The sequence below is a fragment of the Felis catus genome, chromosome C2, assembly GCF_018350175.1.
Source record: "Felis catus isolate Fca126 chromosome C2, F.catus_Fca126_mat1.0, whole genome shotgun sequence".
Classification (NCBI taxonomy): Eukaryota; Metazoa; Chordata; class Mammalia; order Carnivora; family Felidae; genus Felis; species Felis catus.
Genome location: NC_058376.1, coordinates 107,176,450 through 107,195,559, shown reverse-complemented (window position 1 = coordinate 107,195,559; position 19,110 = coordinate 107,176,450). Strand labels below are relative to the sequence as shown.

Below are 19,110 nucleotides of genomic sequence, written 5' to 3'. Positions count from 1 at the left end.
CAACTGATCCCAGACTTAGTTAACAATTCAGAAGAGGGCCTTTTCTGTTTCAAGAGGTGTCTCTATTTCTTGATCCACATTTGGGTTGGCTTTTTTGAACATCATTTTTAATATTTCCCTATGTGTATTCGTATTCGGTTGGAATATTCTTAATAAGATTGCTTCATAGCCTGTTTCCTAGAAATTGGATTAATAAATTCTTTCTCAACAACCTGTAATATGGTGAACTTAAAACTTTGTTCTTTAAGAATAATTGTATCATGAATTTTTAATGGCTAAGTATCTCCCCAGGGATTATAAAACTCCACAAATGAATCTGGTTCTGCCTTTAATATTTTAATATGGGCCTGGTGCATGGCAGATGCTCAATTAGGGATGACAATGACAATGATGTTGATTATGATAATGACGATGAGAAGAATCACTATAACCAGTGATGAACTACGTGCCCAGCATTGTGCAAAGTATAGCTGCTTTATCTATTTAAGCCTCACCTCACCCTATGTGATACATATTATTACTGCCATAATAAATGAAAGGTTAATTTTCTATCTCTATTTTCTGAGACAGCTCACCAATCAGTGGTTTGAATTTTGTCTCACATAGAGAAAGAAATGAGGTGAATTTATCATAATTAACTAGACAGTCTTTTCTAGACTATTGCCAGTAAGTCAGAAAGGAATTTGGACTCTTGCTGAGACAATATAACATTTTCTTTCCAAAGACTTTCTACTTAAGTTTCAAATCATTTGAGGTCATCTTGTGATTTGTGCCAGAGGGCCATGTAAAAGGCGTACTAATGGAGAGGCATATTTCCTTATTATAACCATTGATTCAGAAATGCAGAGGAAGAGACATCACTACTTTTAGTTTTGGTAGTAGTGATGTGCATTGCATCACAGACTTCCAAAGTTTGGAAAGGATTTCCCTACAAGCCCTTAAATAATCCCTTATAGTTGGAGATACTCTTCCACGATATTGTCAGCTTCCTGGGTAAAAGATGTGCTAAATTATGCTGTACTAAGCATTGGTTGTGCTTTTATATGCCAGTACTTGACAGGTTTTACAAAGCATCTAAATGGCAAAGAACAAGTTTGGAGAATTATTCAAGAGTCATTGAAAAATGACTCTCCCACTCTGAAAAAGTTATGATGTCACAAAATATTAAATTACTTCTGATATTATTTTTTAAATATTTATTTATTTTGAGAGAGAGAGTGCCAGCAGAAGAGAGGGGCAGAGAGAGAGAGAGAGGGAGAGAGAACCACAAGCAGGCTCCTTGCTCAGCACGGAGCCCAATGTGGGGTTGGAGCCCAGTGTGGAGCTCGATCCCATGACTGAGATCATGACTTAAGCTGAAATCAAGAGTTGGATGCCTAACTGACTGAGCCACCCAGGATCCCCACTTCTGATATTATTTAAGCAGAAAACAAACTTATTACCTAAATGACATCCTTGTCTTATTTTTTAAGTCAAGGGAAGTATTTAATATTTTCCCATTAAGTATAATTTTAGTTGTTGTAGATATTCTTTGTTAGACAAAGGGTGTTCCTTTCTATTGCTAGAGGTTTTTTTTTTTTTGTCATGAACAGACTTTGCATTTTACAAAAGAAGAGGATATACATATGTATATATAATATTCTCTTGTATACATATACAATATCCCCTTAATCAATTGAAGAAAGGTCTCCAAAATTCCTACTTCGCAAAAAATTTTTTTTTCATGCATGGGTACTGAACTTTATGAGATGGTCTTACTGATCACATGACTTTTTGACTCTTTAGTCTTTAACTGTGGAGAATTACATTTTGAATATCAAGACATTCTTGCATTCCTAGGATAAACTCAACTGAATCATTATGAGTTTTAGAATAACAACAGTTCTTCCCTCACAAGATATTGGGACAATTACGTGAGTTAAGAGACCAGAAAATGGTACACATTAAGCACTCAGCAAATGTTAATGTTATTTTCCATAAGCATTGCTGGAGTCATTTTTATTTGTGATTCGTGATTTGTACATCTATGTTCATAATTAAGATGGGTGTGTATTTTCCTTTCTTGTGTTTTCCTTTCTAGTTTTTATATCACATATATACCAGCTCACAGAATTAGTTGGAGAATGTTTTTTAATTCTCTGAAAAAGCTTAGTTAAGACTGTATTATTACTTGCATATTTTTTCTAATTGTACAACTATAAAACTAAGTGGAACAGGGTTTTTAAATTTATTTTTATTTTCTTGGGGGGTTGATTTAAAAATACTGATTTGTCTTATTTTTTATAGAGATATTCAGGTTTTTCTAGCACCTTACCTCTCAAGTATGAACCAAGGCAATACTGTTCATACCTTTTCTTTTTTAAGTTTATTTATTTTGAGAGAACTAGAGAGAATGCTCATGGGGGCGGAAGGGGGGAGAGGGAGGCAGGGAGAGAGGGAGAGGGAGGCAGGGAGAGAGGGAGAGGGAGAGGGAGAGGGAGAGAGAGAGAGAATCCCAAGTAGGCTCTGCACTGTCAGCACAGAGACTGACATGGGGCTTGAACTCACAAACTGTGAGATCATGACCTGAGCTGAAATCTAGAGTCCAATGCTGAACTGACTGATCCACCCAGACACCCTGATACTGCTCATGCCTTTAATTTTTTTCTCCAAATGGAAGAATTTTTCACAATTTCCTTCTCATTGGAAGAATTCAGAGAATATAAAACAGACAAATGGAGTCTAAGCAATTTAAATAAAATGAATTTATATTTACATTGAATGTAAAAGTCAACGTTACTTATATATAATTATTAATCATGAAAAGTAATAAAAAATTGGCTTGGAAATATTGAAATATTGGCCTTCAGGGATAAATACACAAGCTCTTTGACAGTCTCTCATGATTGACTTGTAATTATAAAGGAGGCGTTTGGTTTGGAATTAAGGACAAACATGTATAAAACAATTGAAAAATGTTATCAGTGGAGTAATATCAACTAAGTATAAGAAGTAGTCACCACTGGTATACCACCAGTCTTGCCTGGCCCTATCTGGTCTACTTTTTCCTTACTATTTTAAAATGAAGGTAGAATGGTTCCGTTCATAAAATTTACACATGCCAAGAACCCGAGAAGAACTACAGATACACTGAGATGAAAGAATCATCATCCAATAAGGTCTTGTTATGCCAAAGCAATGGGGTAATTCTCTAAAAAAGGAAGTATAAGAGGATAAAACTAAGTATATAAGGCTGTTTGTTGGTACCCAGTATTCATTTTAACCATTGCTGGCAATAACCCTGGATTTGGGGAGCAGTGATCTGCATCCCATCCATGTATTTCTGCTGTAGTTGACCCCCTTTCCTGCTTTGAGGGGGTTCATTACCCAAGCCCGGCCAACTGAAAGACTGTGCTCCCAGGAACAAGCATGGATTGGTTCAGAAATAGGCATATGGCCCATGTTAGGTCAAGCAGAGACAATGAGACTGGGTATGGAGACTTTTTGCTTAATTGGTATTCTTGATGATGTAAACTGGAAGCTGCAGAACCCATAACATGGATCATGAAAATGAAACCAATCCAGGGGCACCTGGGTGGCTCAGTCAGTTAAGTATCTGACTCTTGATTTCCAGCTTAGGTCATGATCTTACTGTCACGAGACTGAACCCAGCACTGGGTGTTGAGTCTGCTTAAGATTATCTTTCTCCCTCCACCCTTCCCCCAAATCTCTCTCTGTCTCAAAAAAAAAAAAAAAAAAAAAAAAAAAAAACAACAACAAAAAAAAAACAAAAACAAAAACAAAAAACAAGTAGAGAGAAGAAAGAAAGTGAACCTAATCCAAAGGAAGCAGAGTTGAGTAATGACTTTTGGTACCACCACTGAGCCCTGAATCAAGTCATATGGGAAGTCTGATGTATTTATGTACTTTTCAGTCATGTGTTCTGATAAGTTCTTCCTCCTTCTCCTCCCCTCCTTTGTCTTTTCTTCCTCTTCTTCATTATCACTATCCTCCTCCTCATCACCAAGCTATTCATACCTGGTGTTTCTATCACTTAAAATACTACTAATTGGTAAAATGGGATAGTAATAGGATTTTTGTTATGGAATTCTTGTGAGGATTAAACGATATAATCCATATAAAGTGCTTAATACATTATTTGGCATAAAGAGAGCATGAAATAAATTTTAGCCATTGTAGTTATAATTGTCATAATCATTATTGTTATTACTGAGTAGATAACAACCTCTGTAGACATTGAAAAGTGGGAGAGTGCAGATTAGGATAATATAAATCAAGGAAGAAGATCTAAAGGGAAGAAAACTATAGGTAAGGAAAACAGAAATCCCAATGATGTCTCCTAGGGCTGATTGTAGGGTATATATGACAAAGATATGCACAACAGAAACTTACTCAGAGACTGCAACATCCTCTCTACCCTGCAGCTTTAAGTTTGATGGGCTCATGTGAATGGCTGTGGAGTTATACAGACACATTAGTCTTAAAAATCTAAACCCTGAAATATGTAGCCCCAACTTCTTATAGGTCAAATTATCATGTCTTTTATGGTAATTTTTATAGTGTCACATCGAATAAACCAAATCGTTTGTTTATTTCAAATGCTTGCAATGAATTCAAAAAGTGTATTTGTGTTTCAAAAGAGTTCTTTGTTATTAAAAGTGCAATTCAAAAAAAGAAAAAAAAACAAAAAAAAGAAAAAAAACATGAGCTAAGCTCTTGGCAGCTGCAAAGAAACAATTCATTTTTTTTTTTCAATAAATCTGTTACTTGCAAGTCAACTACCATGGTTTTAAAATGTGTGGTGTGTAGAAGCGCTTTTTAATATCATATAAAATCTCTTTCAAATATGTAGTCAAGGTGGTGAAAAAGGCATAACTGCTTTTCTGGACTTTTAGAAACTTTAGCATCATGATTAAAAGTTAAATTAGCAATTCAATCCTGTAGCCAAAGAAAATGAGAAATTAATGATACTGCCTAGTAACATCCATGACAAATCTTTAGAGGGAAACACAGGTAAAGTGATGAATCTCCACTGTCAAGGCTGGGCTTCAGACATATCTGGGCATCTGTCAGACCACTGAGGTGGCTGGTTAGATGTCGAGGGTTGGTGCTATGAACTCTTCTTAGGAATGTCTGGTACAATGAAAAAAGCCTTTGTCCTTGGTGGGCCATAGTCATTTTGAAAACTTTTTGATTAATTTCTTGCTAGCTTGATTCTTGGCTGGATAGTTGAGCCCAGGTATGAGAGAGAAAGTTTTTAGACAGAACAGAAGGATATATTTTACTGCAAACTTGGGAACAGTTTGGTCCTGGGAGCTAAGCAACCCCTCTTTGGGGCCTCTTTATCAAAGTGTAACACCAAGGAGAGAGACAGGTGTTCTTCCCCATCCTGCCATAGGCTGCCACATGAAATTAGTGAAGTGGGGGTTGGCTCCTGAAGCTTCAGGGGGAGCGGCACAAAGGAACAGAGGCTGCCATCCTTGACAAGGCAGTATGCAGTGAAATCAGTTCCTGGAACCTCCATGGTAGCAGCCACAGAGTTTGCTGGGCTCGGGGTAGTAGAAGTGGACACACCATAGCATGCTGGGCCAGGAAGCATAGGGAGAGTAACAGCGTGGGCTTATGAATTGGTCTGGATACCTCAGAAAGGGAGCATTTGTGGAGCATGGAGACTCTAAGAAACACTTGGTCTGAGTGGACTTTACAGAGGGTTGATGCTCAACCTGAGCACTTGGGGTATGTGCCAGTAGAATGTGGGCCAAGATACGCATAGACCTTTGATTATTATTAATGAGAACTGGGGGAAGTGGGTGCATATCAGTTAATACCATATATTGTCTCTGATCCCAAATCAAAGATACTGAAAAACCATGGTTTCTGACAGATCTGAAACCAAAGGAAAAAACTTAAGAAAAGAGAATAATTTGACTGGACTAACTTGATCTCTTTCATTCAAATATGAAACAATTAACAGAGATGTCCTGATTTGATTTCTTTATGGTAGTATTTAACACAATTACACATCAGTCCCAAGTCATGTTCACAATTGAAGAAGTCTTCACATGTTCTCTGGTATATTTTACCTAACATCCCTTGCTTTTGGAAACCAAAGGCAGGAGAGGTTGTCCATCTGTCACTGAGAACAGTGGGACATGTTCCACTCAGTGCAGACAAGTAGGTTCTCCACAACTGGTAGCTGGACAAGGTGACCAGAAGCATGGAAAACACCATTCCCCAAACTGAGAAATGTAGAGTTAGAAGAGAGAGAGCTTACAACTCCTCTATGAGTCAAAATAATTCATCTGCCCAGTGAAGAGACACAGGCTCAACCAGCCCAAGAAATCTCACCCCCGTTCACCAACCAGCTAGTGGCAAAGCAGAGAATCTAACGTACCTCTCAATACTCTAGGTCTCCCTTCCACAATCCATTACTGCTTCATGAAAATATTTTCAAATCACTCCTAGAAAAACATCCCCACACTCAGCCTTTGCACCATACCTTGGAGTATGCTCTTTACTATAACGTCTGTGTGATCAGCCAGAAGATCTGCCTTGGTGATTGCAGCCAGGGACAGGTAGTTGGACATATTCCTGCACAGTTCCTTGTTGCCTCTGTGGAGGAATTTCACTGCTATGGGGATGGCTAACGCCATCACAGGGGGCCGGTTGTAATTCTGAGGAAACATAAGAAAGTAACAAATAATAAGTGGCTCATTATTCATTCATTTATTCATTCATCCAAAAAAATATTTATTGAGCTAATCTCCAGAGTGCAGCTGTGAAAACACAGACCCCACCCTGTTTTCATTGTATTTGGGCCTCTGGGAATTCTTGTCCTTATTAGGGAGACTTGGAGGCAAACAGGCAGCTAACACCGTACGCTGATGGGGGCACTGACAGGAAAAGTTCAGAATACTGAGGGAACAAAGGAGGAACACCTAACCCAGTCTTGGACGGTGCCAAGAAAGACTTTCTGGAGGGAGTGGTGTCATAGCTGGACCTGGTGGATGAACAGGAGATGGCTGGGTGATGGCAAGGAAAGGAATGAACAGAGGAAAAGCACCTGTGGAGGCACAGAGGTGAGGGAGAACATGTACCTTTGGAAATTGTGAATAGCTCACTGCGGTGGGAGTGTGGGCCATGTGGGAAGGTTGGGGTAGGGAGGTGAGCACAGGAACTGGAAGAGTAAAAGGGACATGATTAGGAAAGGTCTGGCATTCCATGCCAAGGAGTTTGAAATTGATCAAGAGTCACTGATGACAAAAATAACTCATCAGATTTATACTTGAGAAAACAACCCAAGGAATGTTGAACAAGTCACTTTTTTGACTTTATCTTAAAAACCAAAGTTTCAGCCAGTGAGATTCAGAAGAAAAAAAGTGAACGAACATGAGACTAAAAATGAAAGAAATTCTGGGTCCTAAAACAATTCTCTTTTTCATATACTTCGTGATTGACCATCAATGTCCTTATACATTAAATAGTGCTATCTGCATTTAATTGCCTATGAGGGAATAATAGTTAAAACATACAAAGCATTTTCTTAAAAGTGGATGGTTTGTCTTCATTACCATTAGCTATTCTGATCATCAACCCCATCCTTTAGCCTAATTATAAGGCAAATATTGCACACTGCACACACTACATTTGACTTCATATTATTATATTAGAAATAAAAGGTGTTTGTTTTTTAAAGTCTATTCATGTGAAAAGTGCTTATATCTTGCCACTTGTGGATTACTCCAATATGTCCCACAATTCTGGGTTTATGGTAGGTGTTCAACAAACATCTGAGATTGAATAACTAACGAAGAATATATAAACCTATTGTGATAGTTGTCATCAGAAACATAATGTGACAGGAAGGAAGGCATGGAGGTAGGGGGTCCTTTTGCTCCCATCTGTCTTGCTCATGTTGCTGTTAGTAATGGCTGAGTATAGGCTCAAACCTCCAATGCCATCCATTTTTAGGAGTAGTTGATTGGGCAGCTGAGTTGTTACATACTCCTTAACAGATTCCTATTTCCATGGCCAAGGCCACATGCTACTTCTTTCTAATGAGGGCATTTGCCCTCTTGGCTTCAAAGGTTGTCAAATGACTCAGACATTGACCAATCAGAGAATCACATCTCCTTAGTCCAAATAGTAGGTTCAATAATGGGCAAATTACTCAATTACAATTAAGGAGTCATTAAAAGGGCTCTGTGCAAGAGATTCTCTCTTCTACTGAATCAAAAGTGCCGAGAATGGAAGACCAAGAGTAGCTGCTGCCAGCTTTGAGCTCAGTAGGAGAGAATCTGTCTGCGATTCAAGGCAGCATGGATCTGAGAGACAAACTGAGGGAAAAAAATGTCCTGGTGACATCTTTTGGGCCCCATGCATTAGGCTGTGCCTGAGGCCAATACTAGCCCCAAATATTTCTGAGACAATTATCTCTTTAGTACTTAAGCTTTTTTCCCTCCCAGTCCCTAGAAACAAGAAATAGACTTATAAATCCTTAATTCATTCCTGTAGTTGCACCCGTTTTCCAGATTGAAGAGTCAATCTGACTACTGAGCAGAGAAGGTAAGTATTCAAAACCCTAACCTGATAACCCCACAGTTAAGTCAGCCATGTTGAAAGCTCTGACCTTATCCCTTTGTGACAAATCATGTGCTTGTATAGCAGTTCCACTCACTAGGTTTCTGTCCTATCCTTCTTAGAGTTCCTAACACGTCTATTAGTACCATGGCTTGCAGCCAGACTTCTCTGATAGCAGGCTTTGACTTTATCTAGAGTATTTCCTCTCCTGGTGAATTTAATTGGGCCTGATTGGACTGGGCCATTACTGATGTGATGAGCTGTGAGGTCTCCCTGGGAGGCTGGCTGCAACCTGCCTTTCAGCTTTAGAAGTCTGGATGTGTGTTTAGTCAGGCCAGACAGAATTGTTTGGATCCACTGATGCTAACTCACACCAAAGGATTTCTAAAAGCCCAGTGCATAATCCAGCATGCCAGTTTACTCATCTACAGTGAGGGTCTTTCCTGGGTCAGACTCTTTCACATTATCAGGATATCAGGAACCAGATTACTAACCAGAATGTTCACAGATAGGCACAAAATCAGATAAAAGCAAAGAGAGATCCTGAGGGTTATGTCATCCAGGCCATGATGAAACCTGACTAAAGTAACAGTCCTTCTCTATAACCAAATCCCCATCTCTGGTGACTAACTGGAACTTTCCTGTCCATCAGAGTCAGTCTCCACCCCTCCCCCCAACACACACACACACACACACACACACACACACACACACACACACAGTGCTGAGTAATTGTACCATAATAATGACCCCCCCACTGAATATCCTCTTTGTGTTGACGTACTCTTCAGAGTATGTAATTTAGGAAGTGGTTGTGTTAGGGAGGCTGGCTGATTTGTCCATCTTCTCCATTATAATCTTATTCTATCACTGTTCCCTTGAGGTTACATTCAAGTTACCTCAATCACAGTATTTGGTATTTTCCAAAACATTGTCTCACCTGTACAATGTTTGGGGTTGCCCCCACAGACAGCCAGTCTTTCCATTATGTGTAGATTTTTGCTAGTTTAGCTTTTAGATGACAAATCTTTGTCCCTGTCATGGTTGATCAAACCCCCAGTTTTGAGAGTGGAATGCAATCACACAGTTGTTCTCAGAGCTTTCCAACAAAAAACTTCATGTCCAGGTTTACTTTACCTACTCTGAATCTTCAGCCAAGAACAACTTGCAGCTAGAAAAGTACACGTCTTCCATTAGAGGAATATGTCTTCAAGCACATTTACCTGTAACTTACTTAGAAAGCACAGATGGTCGCATTTGGAAGTACAACTTGTGTTCCCCACTAATCATGAACACAGATGGTACAAGATCAATGAAAATCAGTATTCGCAGCAACTGAGGTTTTTAAACCCTGGGGTGAGCCAATATTTGCCAGCAACCATGAAAGAACAGGCTGTCTTAACCAATTCGATCAAATTCTTCTTAAAACAATTCTAAATGTTCTAGAGAAAAGTAGTGGGCAGCTATTAAAGTCTTTGAAGTGTGGTTATAGGTGAAATGTATAAATGTTTTTACAGGTAAATAATGTCATTATTAAAAGAAAACAAAACTTTGGGGTGCTTGGGTGGCTCAGTCAGTTAAGTGTCCGACTTCAGCTCAGGTCATGATCTCACGGTTCATGAGTTTGAGCCCTGCATTGGGCTCTGAGCTGACAGCGCATATCCTGGAGGCTGCTTCGGATTATGTGTCTCCCTCTCGCTCTGCCCCTCCCCTGCTCATGCTTGCTCTCTCTCTCTCTCTCTCTCTCAAAAATAAATAAACATTTAAAAAATTAAAAAAAAAACTTTAACATACTCAACTTTTTTGTTTTCCTCCCACATATGTCATCCAGAAATTTTTCAAATGACAGGAGAAGTAAAACATTAGGCAAAGAGCAAATTGTTTGTAGGAACAAGGAATTCCTACCAAAGGCTCTCAATCTCTAAATAGTGTCTAGACCATTGCTAGTGTGTCCAGAAGCCATGGACACTGCTGACAGAAACAGGATGTCAGTGAGAGCCTGGGAGGTCAAGATGAGGCTAGAAAGACACCAGGTCCCATGGGCCCTAACAGGTACCATACAACCTCCTTCTAATGGCTGGGCTTCACTTACAAGTGAAGCAAAAGGAGTTGCTAATGCAGTAGATCTCAGGCACATGAAGTTATTTTATCTTTGGTAGTATTTAGATCACAGAAATGCCAATGGTACACACACAGAGAAAGCCCTATGGTCACTGTACAAATAAACCACTTTAACAGCAGCTGTTAATGCTGGGGCTTATGATGGACCTTGCCCTTCAGTGTAGACGTGAGATGTTGGTATGCATATCATCTTACACACAATTCAGTGCTCAGTACTCAGAGAACAAACTCAGTGAAGTACAGGGTAGATATAAAGACTTGCTCAGGGGGACAGTTATTTTTAGCTGTAGAGGCAAAACAAAAGGTCTTTGTTCTATGGATGCCAAGAATTGTATTTCTTAACTAGATTAGCACCAATTTGAGCTATTGGCGGAGGTTTTCCTTTTGAAAACATGCACTTTGGGAACATGTCCCAGAGTTTTAAAATTGAAAAGAATAAAGCTAAGTAAAAGAGATATCTATCTGAGATGATAGCAACTAAAAAGCTCTTTGGCTCTTGGGCTTTGAATTCAACCGAAAGCCATAAAAGAGTAATCTCAAGAAATATTAAGTGTCATTTATTAAGATCACTGTTTCATGGTTTTTCATCCTGCATCATTGATCAGAAAATCAAGCGAATTTTGGATTTATATCTAAAATGCTTGGTTCTTAGCAGCATGGCTATATATAAAATCTAAATGGAACATACACCTATATTTTCCCAGTGTATTTTCAGATGGGTAATAAAGGATTGGGTCTCAGTAACCTGGGAGATTATATCCCAGTCTCCTCCCCCCCCCCTTTTTTTTGTCACTGTCTTGTGTGGCATTAACTGATGAATAAGTACTGAGACCCATTCTGGAGAAAAGCATAGAGCAGTCACATCTCCTGATCTATTCAGTACTTCATTCATTCATTCATTCACTCATTCAATAAATACTATTTTGAGCACTTACTATATGCTTACCATTCACAATTCTAGGTGCTGGGACTACATCAATAAAACAGAGCTTCTATTTTGGGGAGGGGGAGACAAGCAATGAACAATGACTAAAATAAATAATTAAATGAATAGCTTGTTCGAAAGTGTTGAGTGTTATTTTACAGTTTTCTACAGATAATGCTAATGCCAATCAGAATTAATACTCATGTAGCATTTCCTGTGTTCCAAATATTTTATGTCTATTGTTTAATGACTATCTAATTCTTACAACAAACTCATAAGGCAGCTACAGCATTTTACAGATGAGGAAATTAAGGCACAGAAAGATAAAATTGCCCAAGATCACACTGCAAGTAAATGGTAGAGCTGGGGTTGCCTAGTAAATAAACTTCTAGATCAAGACAACCAATTCTGCCTTTAAGAGTTGCAATGGAATTGCTCTCAAAAATGTCTAAGTCACTTTGCTGGCAATGCCAGCCAGGGAGAGGCTTTGAATCATCCTATAGCATTAACTGAAGGGGAAATAAGAATACTGAAGTGTGGAATCAAGGTGAATGGACAGTTGGTTCATCTTAAAAAAAAAAAAGAAAGGAAAGAGAAAAAAGACCTTCTGATTTCGAACAGTGAATTTCAGGATTTTTTCTATTCCTCCCTCCTGCCCCCCAGACAACCCCCTGCAGCTATCGCCTTCTTTATACAGTCATCAATAGTGTGAGCATACATGGAGGAAGAGATAAAATGCTGAGCTTACTTGGCAACAGCCCCATAAGCAGTTTGGTTGGGGAAGATACTGCTGTAACTGGTAAAACCAGGTATTGGCTCTCAACCTCATAACGGTTGGCCTGTCAATTCAAGCTAGAACGTCATTCTAGCACATCAGCTATGTCAATAATTACAGCCTTCTTGAGCTACATTTTCATTTTCTTCATCAGTCTCCAGGATCGAATTTATCCTAGAAAGCATCGTGCCTTATAGGGGGTACCCTCCCTTTCGGTATTTTTCTAGAGGCAAAGAAATAGGCATTGGCCAGCTCCACATAGCATCCTAGTCAGAGGAAGCTGTGGTTTGACATAGGTTCTTCTGGACAGTGGCTGGACCACAAATAGAGATTGCTTTTATAATAAAAGATGGTTCTCATGAGCAGCACATATTGTTATGCCCATTTTACAGATAGCAGAACAGAGGCTTAGAGAGAGAAAATAACTTTCCAAACTCTCATTTATATAAGACCAAGAGTATTTGACTCTAAGGCCCTCAAGGTCCAAAGCTCTTTCCTATTTTACCTCTCAGCATCTTCTACAGGAGTCAGAATTTCAGACCAGGAGGTGAGCTGACAAATCAGTTGGTTCATCCTTTGTTTTATAAATGACAGGTTATAAGACTTGTTTAAAGACATGGGGTAGGTTGGCAAAAGCATTTCACCAAAGGCAAATGCAGTCACACACTTGGACTGATTTTGTATTGAGGAATGTACAGAAGATGAATACTGGAATTTAAAAAATTGTTTTAAGGTAAATGTATCAAGTTCATAAATTTACGGGCCAAAAAGAGAAAGAATTAAATATATAATTACTAATTAAAAGTGGAATAGGAATGAGTCACCTGAAGTAGGTTTGGAGTATAGGTTAAAAAAGGGATTTGGGGGAAAAAAAGACAGAAGGTTTCTGTGTATGTGAACATATTTAGCTTGAAATTACAGTGAAATGGCCAGAAAAAAATTGAGTAAAATGGCCAAGGATGTGGGAAGAACTGGTAGGTCTTGCCTGATAGTGTGATTCTGGGATTGCTTATCTGGGGAGGTGGATGGGTGGAGAAGGGCTCACTCTTGGTTGTTTTGTTGGTTTTTTGGGGGGGGGGTTTGTGCAAGCTCAGAATGCTAAGTGGTTGGCTTTAAAGTTGATCTACTGTTTTATTTTACTGAAAAAACAGAACAGAATATGAGTCATCTGGATTTCTCCATGGTTCCCACAAGAACCTAAATTACGTGTAGTACCAAGTCGTATTTTCAATATTTACCACAGGCCAAAAATGTCCCCTTGAAATTTGATCAAAGCAAAATGGCAAAGCTGCAACCACAGCCTTGCCTTTGGTTCCTGGGGTTGGCTTTCTGGAACCACATCCACTGAAATCACTGAACTTTGCCAAAAAGCAAGTTGGTCTTCAGGGCTCCCTGCCTTCCATTTTAATCCCTTCTGCCTCCTCTGAGGGCACACAGTGAACAGCCTGTGCCCACACTCACCCTGCAGGCTGGAGTTGCCCATCTCTGTGACCCTTGTCCCTCTCGACCAAGAGGCTGATCCCTTACCTCTGTTCTCTGTCCCTTTCCATAATAGTGCTTTGTGCTCAGGGCCCTGCTCTCAACAGTCTTACGGAGTCATCTCCTTGGAGTCACTGATCAGCATTAAGTTGAACATTCTTATTTGCTCCACACCTCCAACCCCTTTTTAAATAGGGGACATAATGCCTTTCCCAGGATGAAACATCCCTTTATGTTTAAATTTGGGGCATTTTGGAGGGCAGCCTGCTTATAAATCTTCGACCTTGATCTCATTTCACAAACCTGGACTTTTGCACAAGCTTGGAATGTTCTGTCTGCTTGAGACGTGCTCTTGCTCTGCCTTTGTTACCTGGTGAAAATTCTGGTAGGTTGTGATACTCACAACCCTTTCCAAATGTGGTCTCCATCCAGAAAGGCTTCCCGACTCTCTAGAACTGTGCTGACACAGGAGCCACGGCCCCCGTGAGGCTACTGAGCACCTGAAATGTGACTGCCCCAAAGTAATATGTGCTAAAGCACACACCAGATTTGTAAGACCTGGTATACAAATAAGTAAAATATATCATTGATTTTCATATTGATGGTGTGCTGAAATAATATTTGGATATATTGGGTTAAGGAAAAATATTATCAAATAAATTTCATCGGTTTCTTTTCTTTTTCATGAGGCTACTAGAAAGTTTGAAATTATATATACGGCCTATGTTAGTGGCTTACATTCCATTCCTATTGGATAGTGACACTCTAGAGTCCAGACCAATGGTTTTGAAATGACAGTGGGAGCTGGAGAATATGGATGGTTTCTGAATTTCTGTCTGAATGTCTGTGGAATGGCACTTTGGACTAAAATAAACAGTTTCTGATGAATGTCGATAACATATTTAAGATAATCAGTGAAGAACGGTCTTAGTTGTTATATCCAAGCAGTATTCATCTTTCATTAATTTTGCTGAAATCCCCATTCCCTCCCCTCCCATCCCTAACCCTGGGGATAAAGGAAAAACAGGGTGATACTGTGTGTAGTCTTTTGTTCAGTTGAACAGTGTCTGGACTAGACAGACAAAATGGAATACGTTCCAGTTAAGTACAGACAACTGTGAAGAGGAGGAGGGAGGGAAGAGGGAGGAGTAGGAGAAGGAGGAGGGGGGGATGAGAAGAAGAAAGGAAGCTAATATTAACTGCTACACACAGTGCTAAACACTTCCACATAACCAGGATTTCCTGAACTATGCTCAGAAACCATAGTTCTGAGAGATATTCATAGATGTTGTATTGAGGGTAGGGAGGGGAAAAGAAGTTCCATAAGCAATTCAGATTGAAGAACACTGTACTGAACAAAATTAACCAGCTTTCTTAATTGCGGGACTTTTCAGAGCCTTTAATATGCTATGAAACATTATGACAGCCCACAAGGGAAAAATTGAATTCAGTGTTTCCAAACTTATTTGGCCACAGAATTCTCTTTCAAGAAATACCTATCAACATCACCAACATTTACTGATTGGTAAAATTTGTCATAGACAATGTCAATTTCATCTGCATTTTATAGGTAGGAAACTGTGGCTTAGGAAGTTAAATGACTTCCCTACTATTTCAATCTTACATAATTGTTCTGTGCTTAAGCCAAAATTACAAATTTGTATTTTCACCAGAGGAAGGGATGTTTTTTAAGTAGGCTCCATAGCCAACATGGGCCTTGAACTCATGGCCCTGAGATCAAGAATCACATGCTCTACCTACTGAGCCAGCCAGGCGCAGTCAGAATAGGCAAACATTATTATCGTGGAAAATTCACAACACATGTAGAAGCACACTTAAAAATGGTTTAGTCAGTTCTCTCCACATATTCCAAGCTCATTGCCCCAAGTTCAGACTCCACCCCCTCTCTGTTCTTAGATGAAAGAGGTCTTTTTTTTTTCCTGAATTTTCCAGAACTGGTTATTTAAATCTTGGCATGTACTAACGTTAGGTTTTTATAGGCACACGTCTTATCTATCTAAATAGATTGGAGCTTGCTGTGGTATTCCTTTGAATTCCCCACAGTGTGTCTTGAGATGGTAGAAGCTGTCTAGAACCTTGTTGGGCTCAGCAATAATGGCTTGTGGTATCTTTTCACGGTATCTAAAGGCTAGGGAAACATTAGCTCTTGGTTCAGAGACACCACGTGTTCACCTCCGTTGCAAAGCCAGTATCAAATAGCGTGATGTTTAGCACTGACGTACCTGTAAAATGCAACTCATGATATCAGAAGCAATTTTTGCATGCGGAGTGTCTTCGTCTTTCCCAGAGGGTCTCAGGTTGTGTTCCAAGCAGGAGTCCCAGAGCCCCACAAGGGCCTTGGCATGCTTTTCAATGGACTCTGTCTCTCTGATGGCTGTTGTGATTCGCGTGATACAGATTTCAACCACTGCCTGGTCATTGTTATTGGTTTGGTAATCCTAGTTGAAAGAAAACCTTCATATTAAATAACGCTCTGGAAAGTTATCTTTCAAAGGACCGATACAATGCCAACTTACTCATTTAGCAAGTGGGTGTGCCATACTGTGTGCTAAGGGGTGAGGTTGTAAAGCTCCAATACAAGGAGGGCCTTCTTCCTTGGGGATGAGAATCTTGTAGAGTTGGTGATAGGCAAATGAGCTAAAATGGAGCAGGTTCCTGCTCTCACAGATACATAGCCAGGGAGCAGGGAGAGTTCAAAGCAGCTTGATTATTCACTTGCCAAGCGGGTTTAATCTTCAGGCTGTCTCAGTTTCTTTCTTTACTTTCCTTTTTTTTTTTTTTTTAATGTTTATTTTTGAGAGAAACAGAGACAGTGTGAGTGGGGGAGGGGCAGAGGGAGGCAGAGAGAATCCCAAGCAGGCTTCACGGCTCAGCGCAGAGCCCAACGTGGGGGGTCAAACTCACAAAATGGTGAGATCATGACCTGAGACAAAACCAAGAGTCTGTCGCTTCACCAACTGAGCCACCCAGGCACCCCAGGCTGTTTCAGTTCCTAGGCCCATTACAGGTCAGGGTTGACATTTTTACTCTGACATTTCAGTAATTTTTGTGAAAGGTTTCAAATCACCCTCCAATTTCCCCACATAAACTTTCTTTCTCTTTCTCTACACAGCAGAACACATCAATTCAGCTCTCCATCTTTGGTTCAAATAACTACCAAATCCATGTTAGCTTTCCCCGAAAAAATTTCCCTTCATTCAACTATTTAATTCTCCCTCAAATATCTAATCATCTTTATTGAGAGGTAATATGACCCTCCAAAACATCTAAATGTGAAAAATAGGCCCATCACTTTAATTTGGAAAATTGTCCTGCCACTGGCTGGTGGACTGACAAAAATGAAAACATAATCGAGCAGTGAAGCAATTTGATCCTTACACCCTCGTGAGCTGTTAGAGATGGGAAGTGATGGGGCTTTTCTGTCCACTGCAAGCTGCAGCTGGAACAATCTGGTTTTGCTGTTGTATCTAAAGCCGCAGCAAACATCTTATGCATGAAGCCCTCTCCATACTTAGATTATTTATGGCCTAGATTCTCCAGAAGTGGAATTTCTGACACAAAACACAGGAGAATGTCTAGGGCTCATGATACATACTGCCAAACCATTTTCCGAGAAGGTCTTATGGTGTGTATTCCCATCAGCTAGGTGAAAGCATAGTTTCTCCATCACGCCTTTGCCAGAACAGGGTATTTTGAATCTTTGCTAATCTGATCAGTGGAAAACAGTTATCTCACTGCTGTTTACTTGGAATTTCCTTGATCAGAGGTGAGGTTGAGTATTTTCACATGTTTATTGGTCATTTGTATATATTCCTTTGGGAATTGCCCATTGTATCCTATGTCAATTTTTCCTTAGATGACTTCAATTTGGTGATCCTCCTTTGAGATCTTTTTCTACCAAGGATATTAAGTCAACACTTGACATATAGGTTGTGAATACGTCTCCGTTTTTCATTATTTTTAATTTCTTTGCTCCTATCTATTAACATGGTAAGTTTTTTAAGTGGACAAAACTGTCAAACTTTTGGGATTTCATTGTTTTTCCTTTTCTAAATTGGAAATTTGATGTTTTTTTTTTCCTTTTCTTTTCTAAAAGTAATACATGGGCCTAGTTCAAAAAAACAAAAGGTATAAAGGAAGGTTTACAGTGAAAAGTTAATCTCCCTCTCACCCTGGTTTCCTGCCCTGGGGAAAACAATGCTCACAGGGTCTCCTGTGTTTGCCAAAGGCACTCCAAGCACATGAAAATATCCACCTACACTTACTCCTTTCTTACTTGTTATTCCTTTAATGGCTCTGTTTTTTAACTTCAAACTTTCCTTACTCAAAGGTTTAATAAAAATTCTCCTGAATTTTTTCTATATTAAAAAACAAAAACTTGGGGTGCCTTGGTGGCTCAGTCAGTTAAGCGTCCAACTTTGGCTCAGGTCACCATCTCAATGTTCGTGAGTTCAAGCCCTGCATCAGGTTCTGCATGGTGGTGTGGAGCCTGTTTGGGATTCTCTCTCTCTGCCCCTTCCCCACTTGTTCTCTCTCTCTGTCTCTCTGTCTCTCTCTCTCTCTCCCCCAAAATAAATACACTTAAAAAAATAAAAATAAAATAAAACTTAAACCATTTAACATTTGGGGTTTTAGAAATTAATTTGCTAACCAATCAGTTAGCTCTTAAATCTATTTATAGAAGATGTACATTTTACAATAAATAGCTAATTTAATGTTCCCATCACCATGTATTGAATAATTCTATTCCTAGTAATTGTTTTATATACATCAGTTTCTATTTCAGAGTTGTCTTTTCTGTTTGTACGATTTTTTAATTCTTTTACAATATTAATTTTGCCATTTCCTCCATACAAACTCCACAAAATTTTAAAGATATGTCCTAGTGTATTTTATGTCTCTGTTGTGGCTGTTAACAAAATCTATATTATTTCATCCTCAGAACTTTTAATTAGTTATTGCTAAATAAGTCAGCCTACACTTTTTTTTTTTTGTATTTATTTTGTACATAGCTGTTTAGCTCAATTCATCTTAATTATGATACTTTTTTTCAGATCATTCTCTTGGGTTTTCCAGAAACATCTCTGTATTGGATCTATACCTTTTGTATATTCCATAGCTTATTGTGTTGACTAGTAGTTCCTAAGCTATTTCACACAAAAGTAATAAAAGCAAGAATGCATGTTTAGTTTGTGGTTTTAGTTCCTGA

General features: G+C 39.1%; 1 protein-coding gene across 13 annotated transcripts in view; it reads right to left on the bottom strand.

Moving 5' to 3' along the window:
• VEPH1 (ventricular zone expressed PH domain containing 1) overlaps positions 1-19,110 on the bottom strand; it is a 254,352-nt gene that overhangs the window by 207,737 nt on the left and 27,505 nt on the right. For 12 of the 13 annotated variants that reach the window (XM_019810515.3, XM_045037395.1, XM_019810516.3 and 9 more), the window contains 2 exons: positions 16,124-16,339; positions 6,500-6,674 (listed from right to left, as the gene is read on the bottom strand). In XM_019810515.3, coding sequence (XP_019666074.1) covers positions 6,500-6,674; positions 16,124-16,339 — 391 coding nt within the window. The remainder of the gene's footprint in view (positions 1-6,499; positions 6,675-16,123; positions 16,340-19,110) is intronic. The other variant, XM_019810519.3, reaches the window with a different exon arrangement.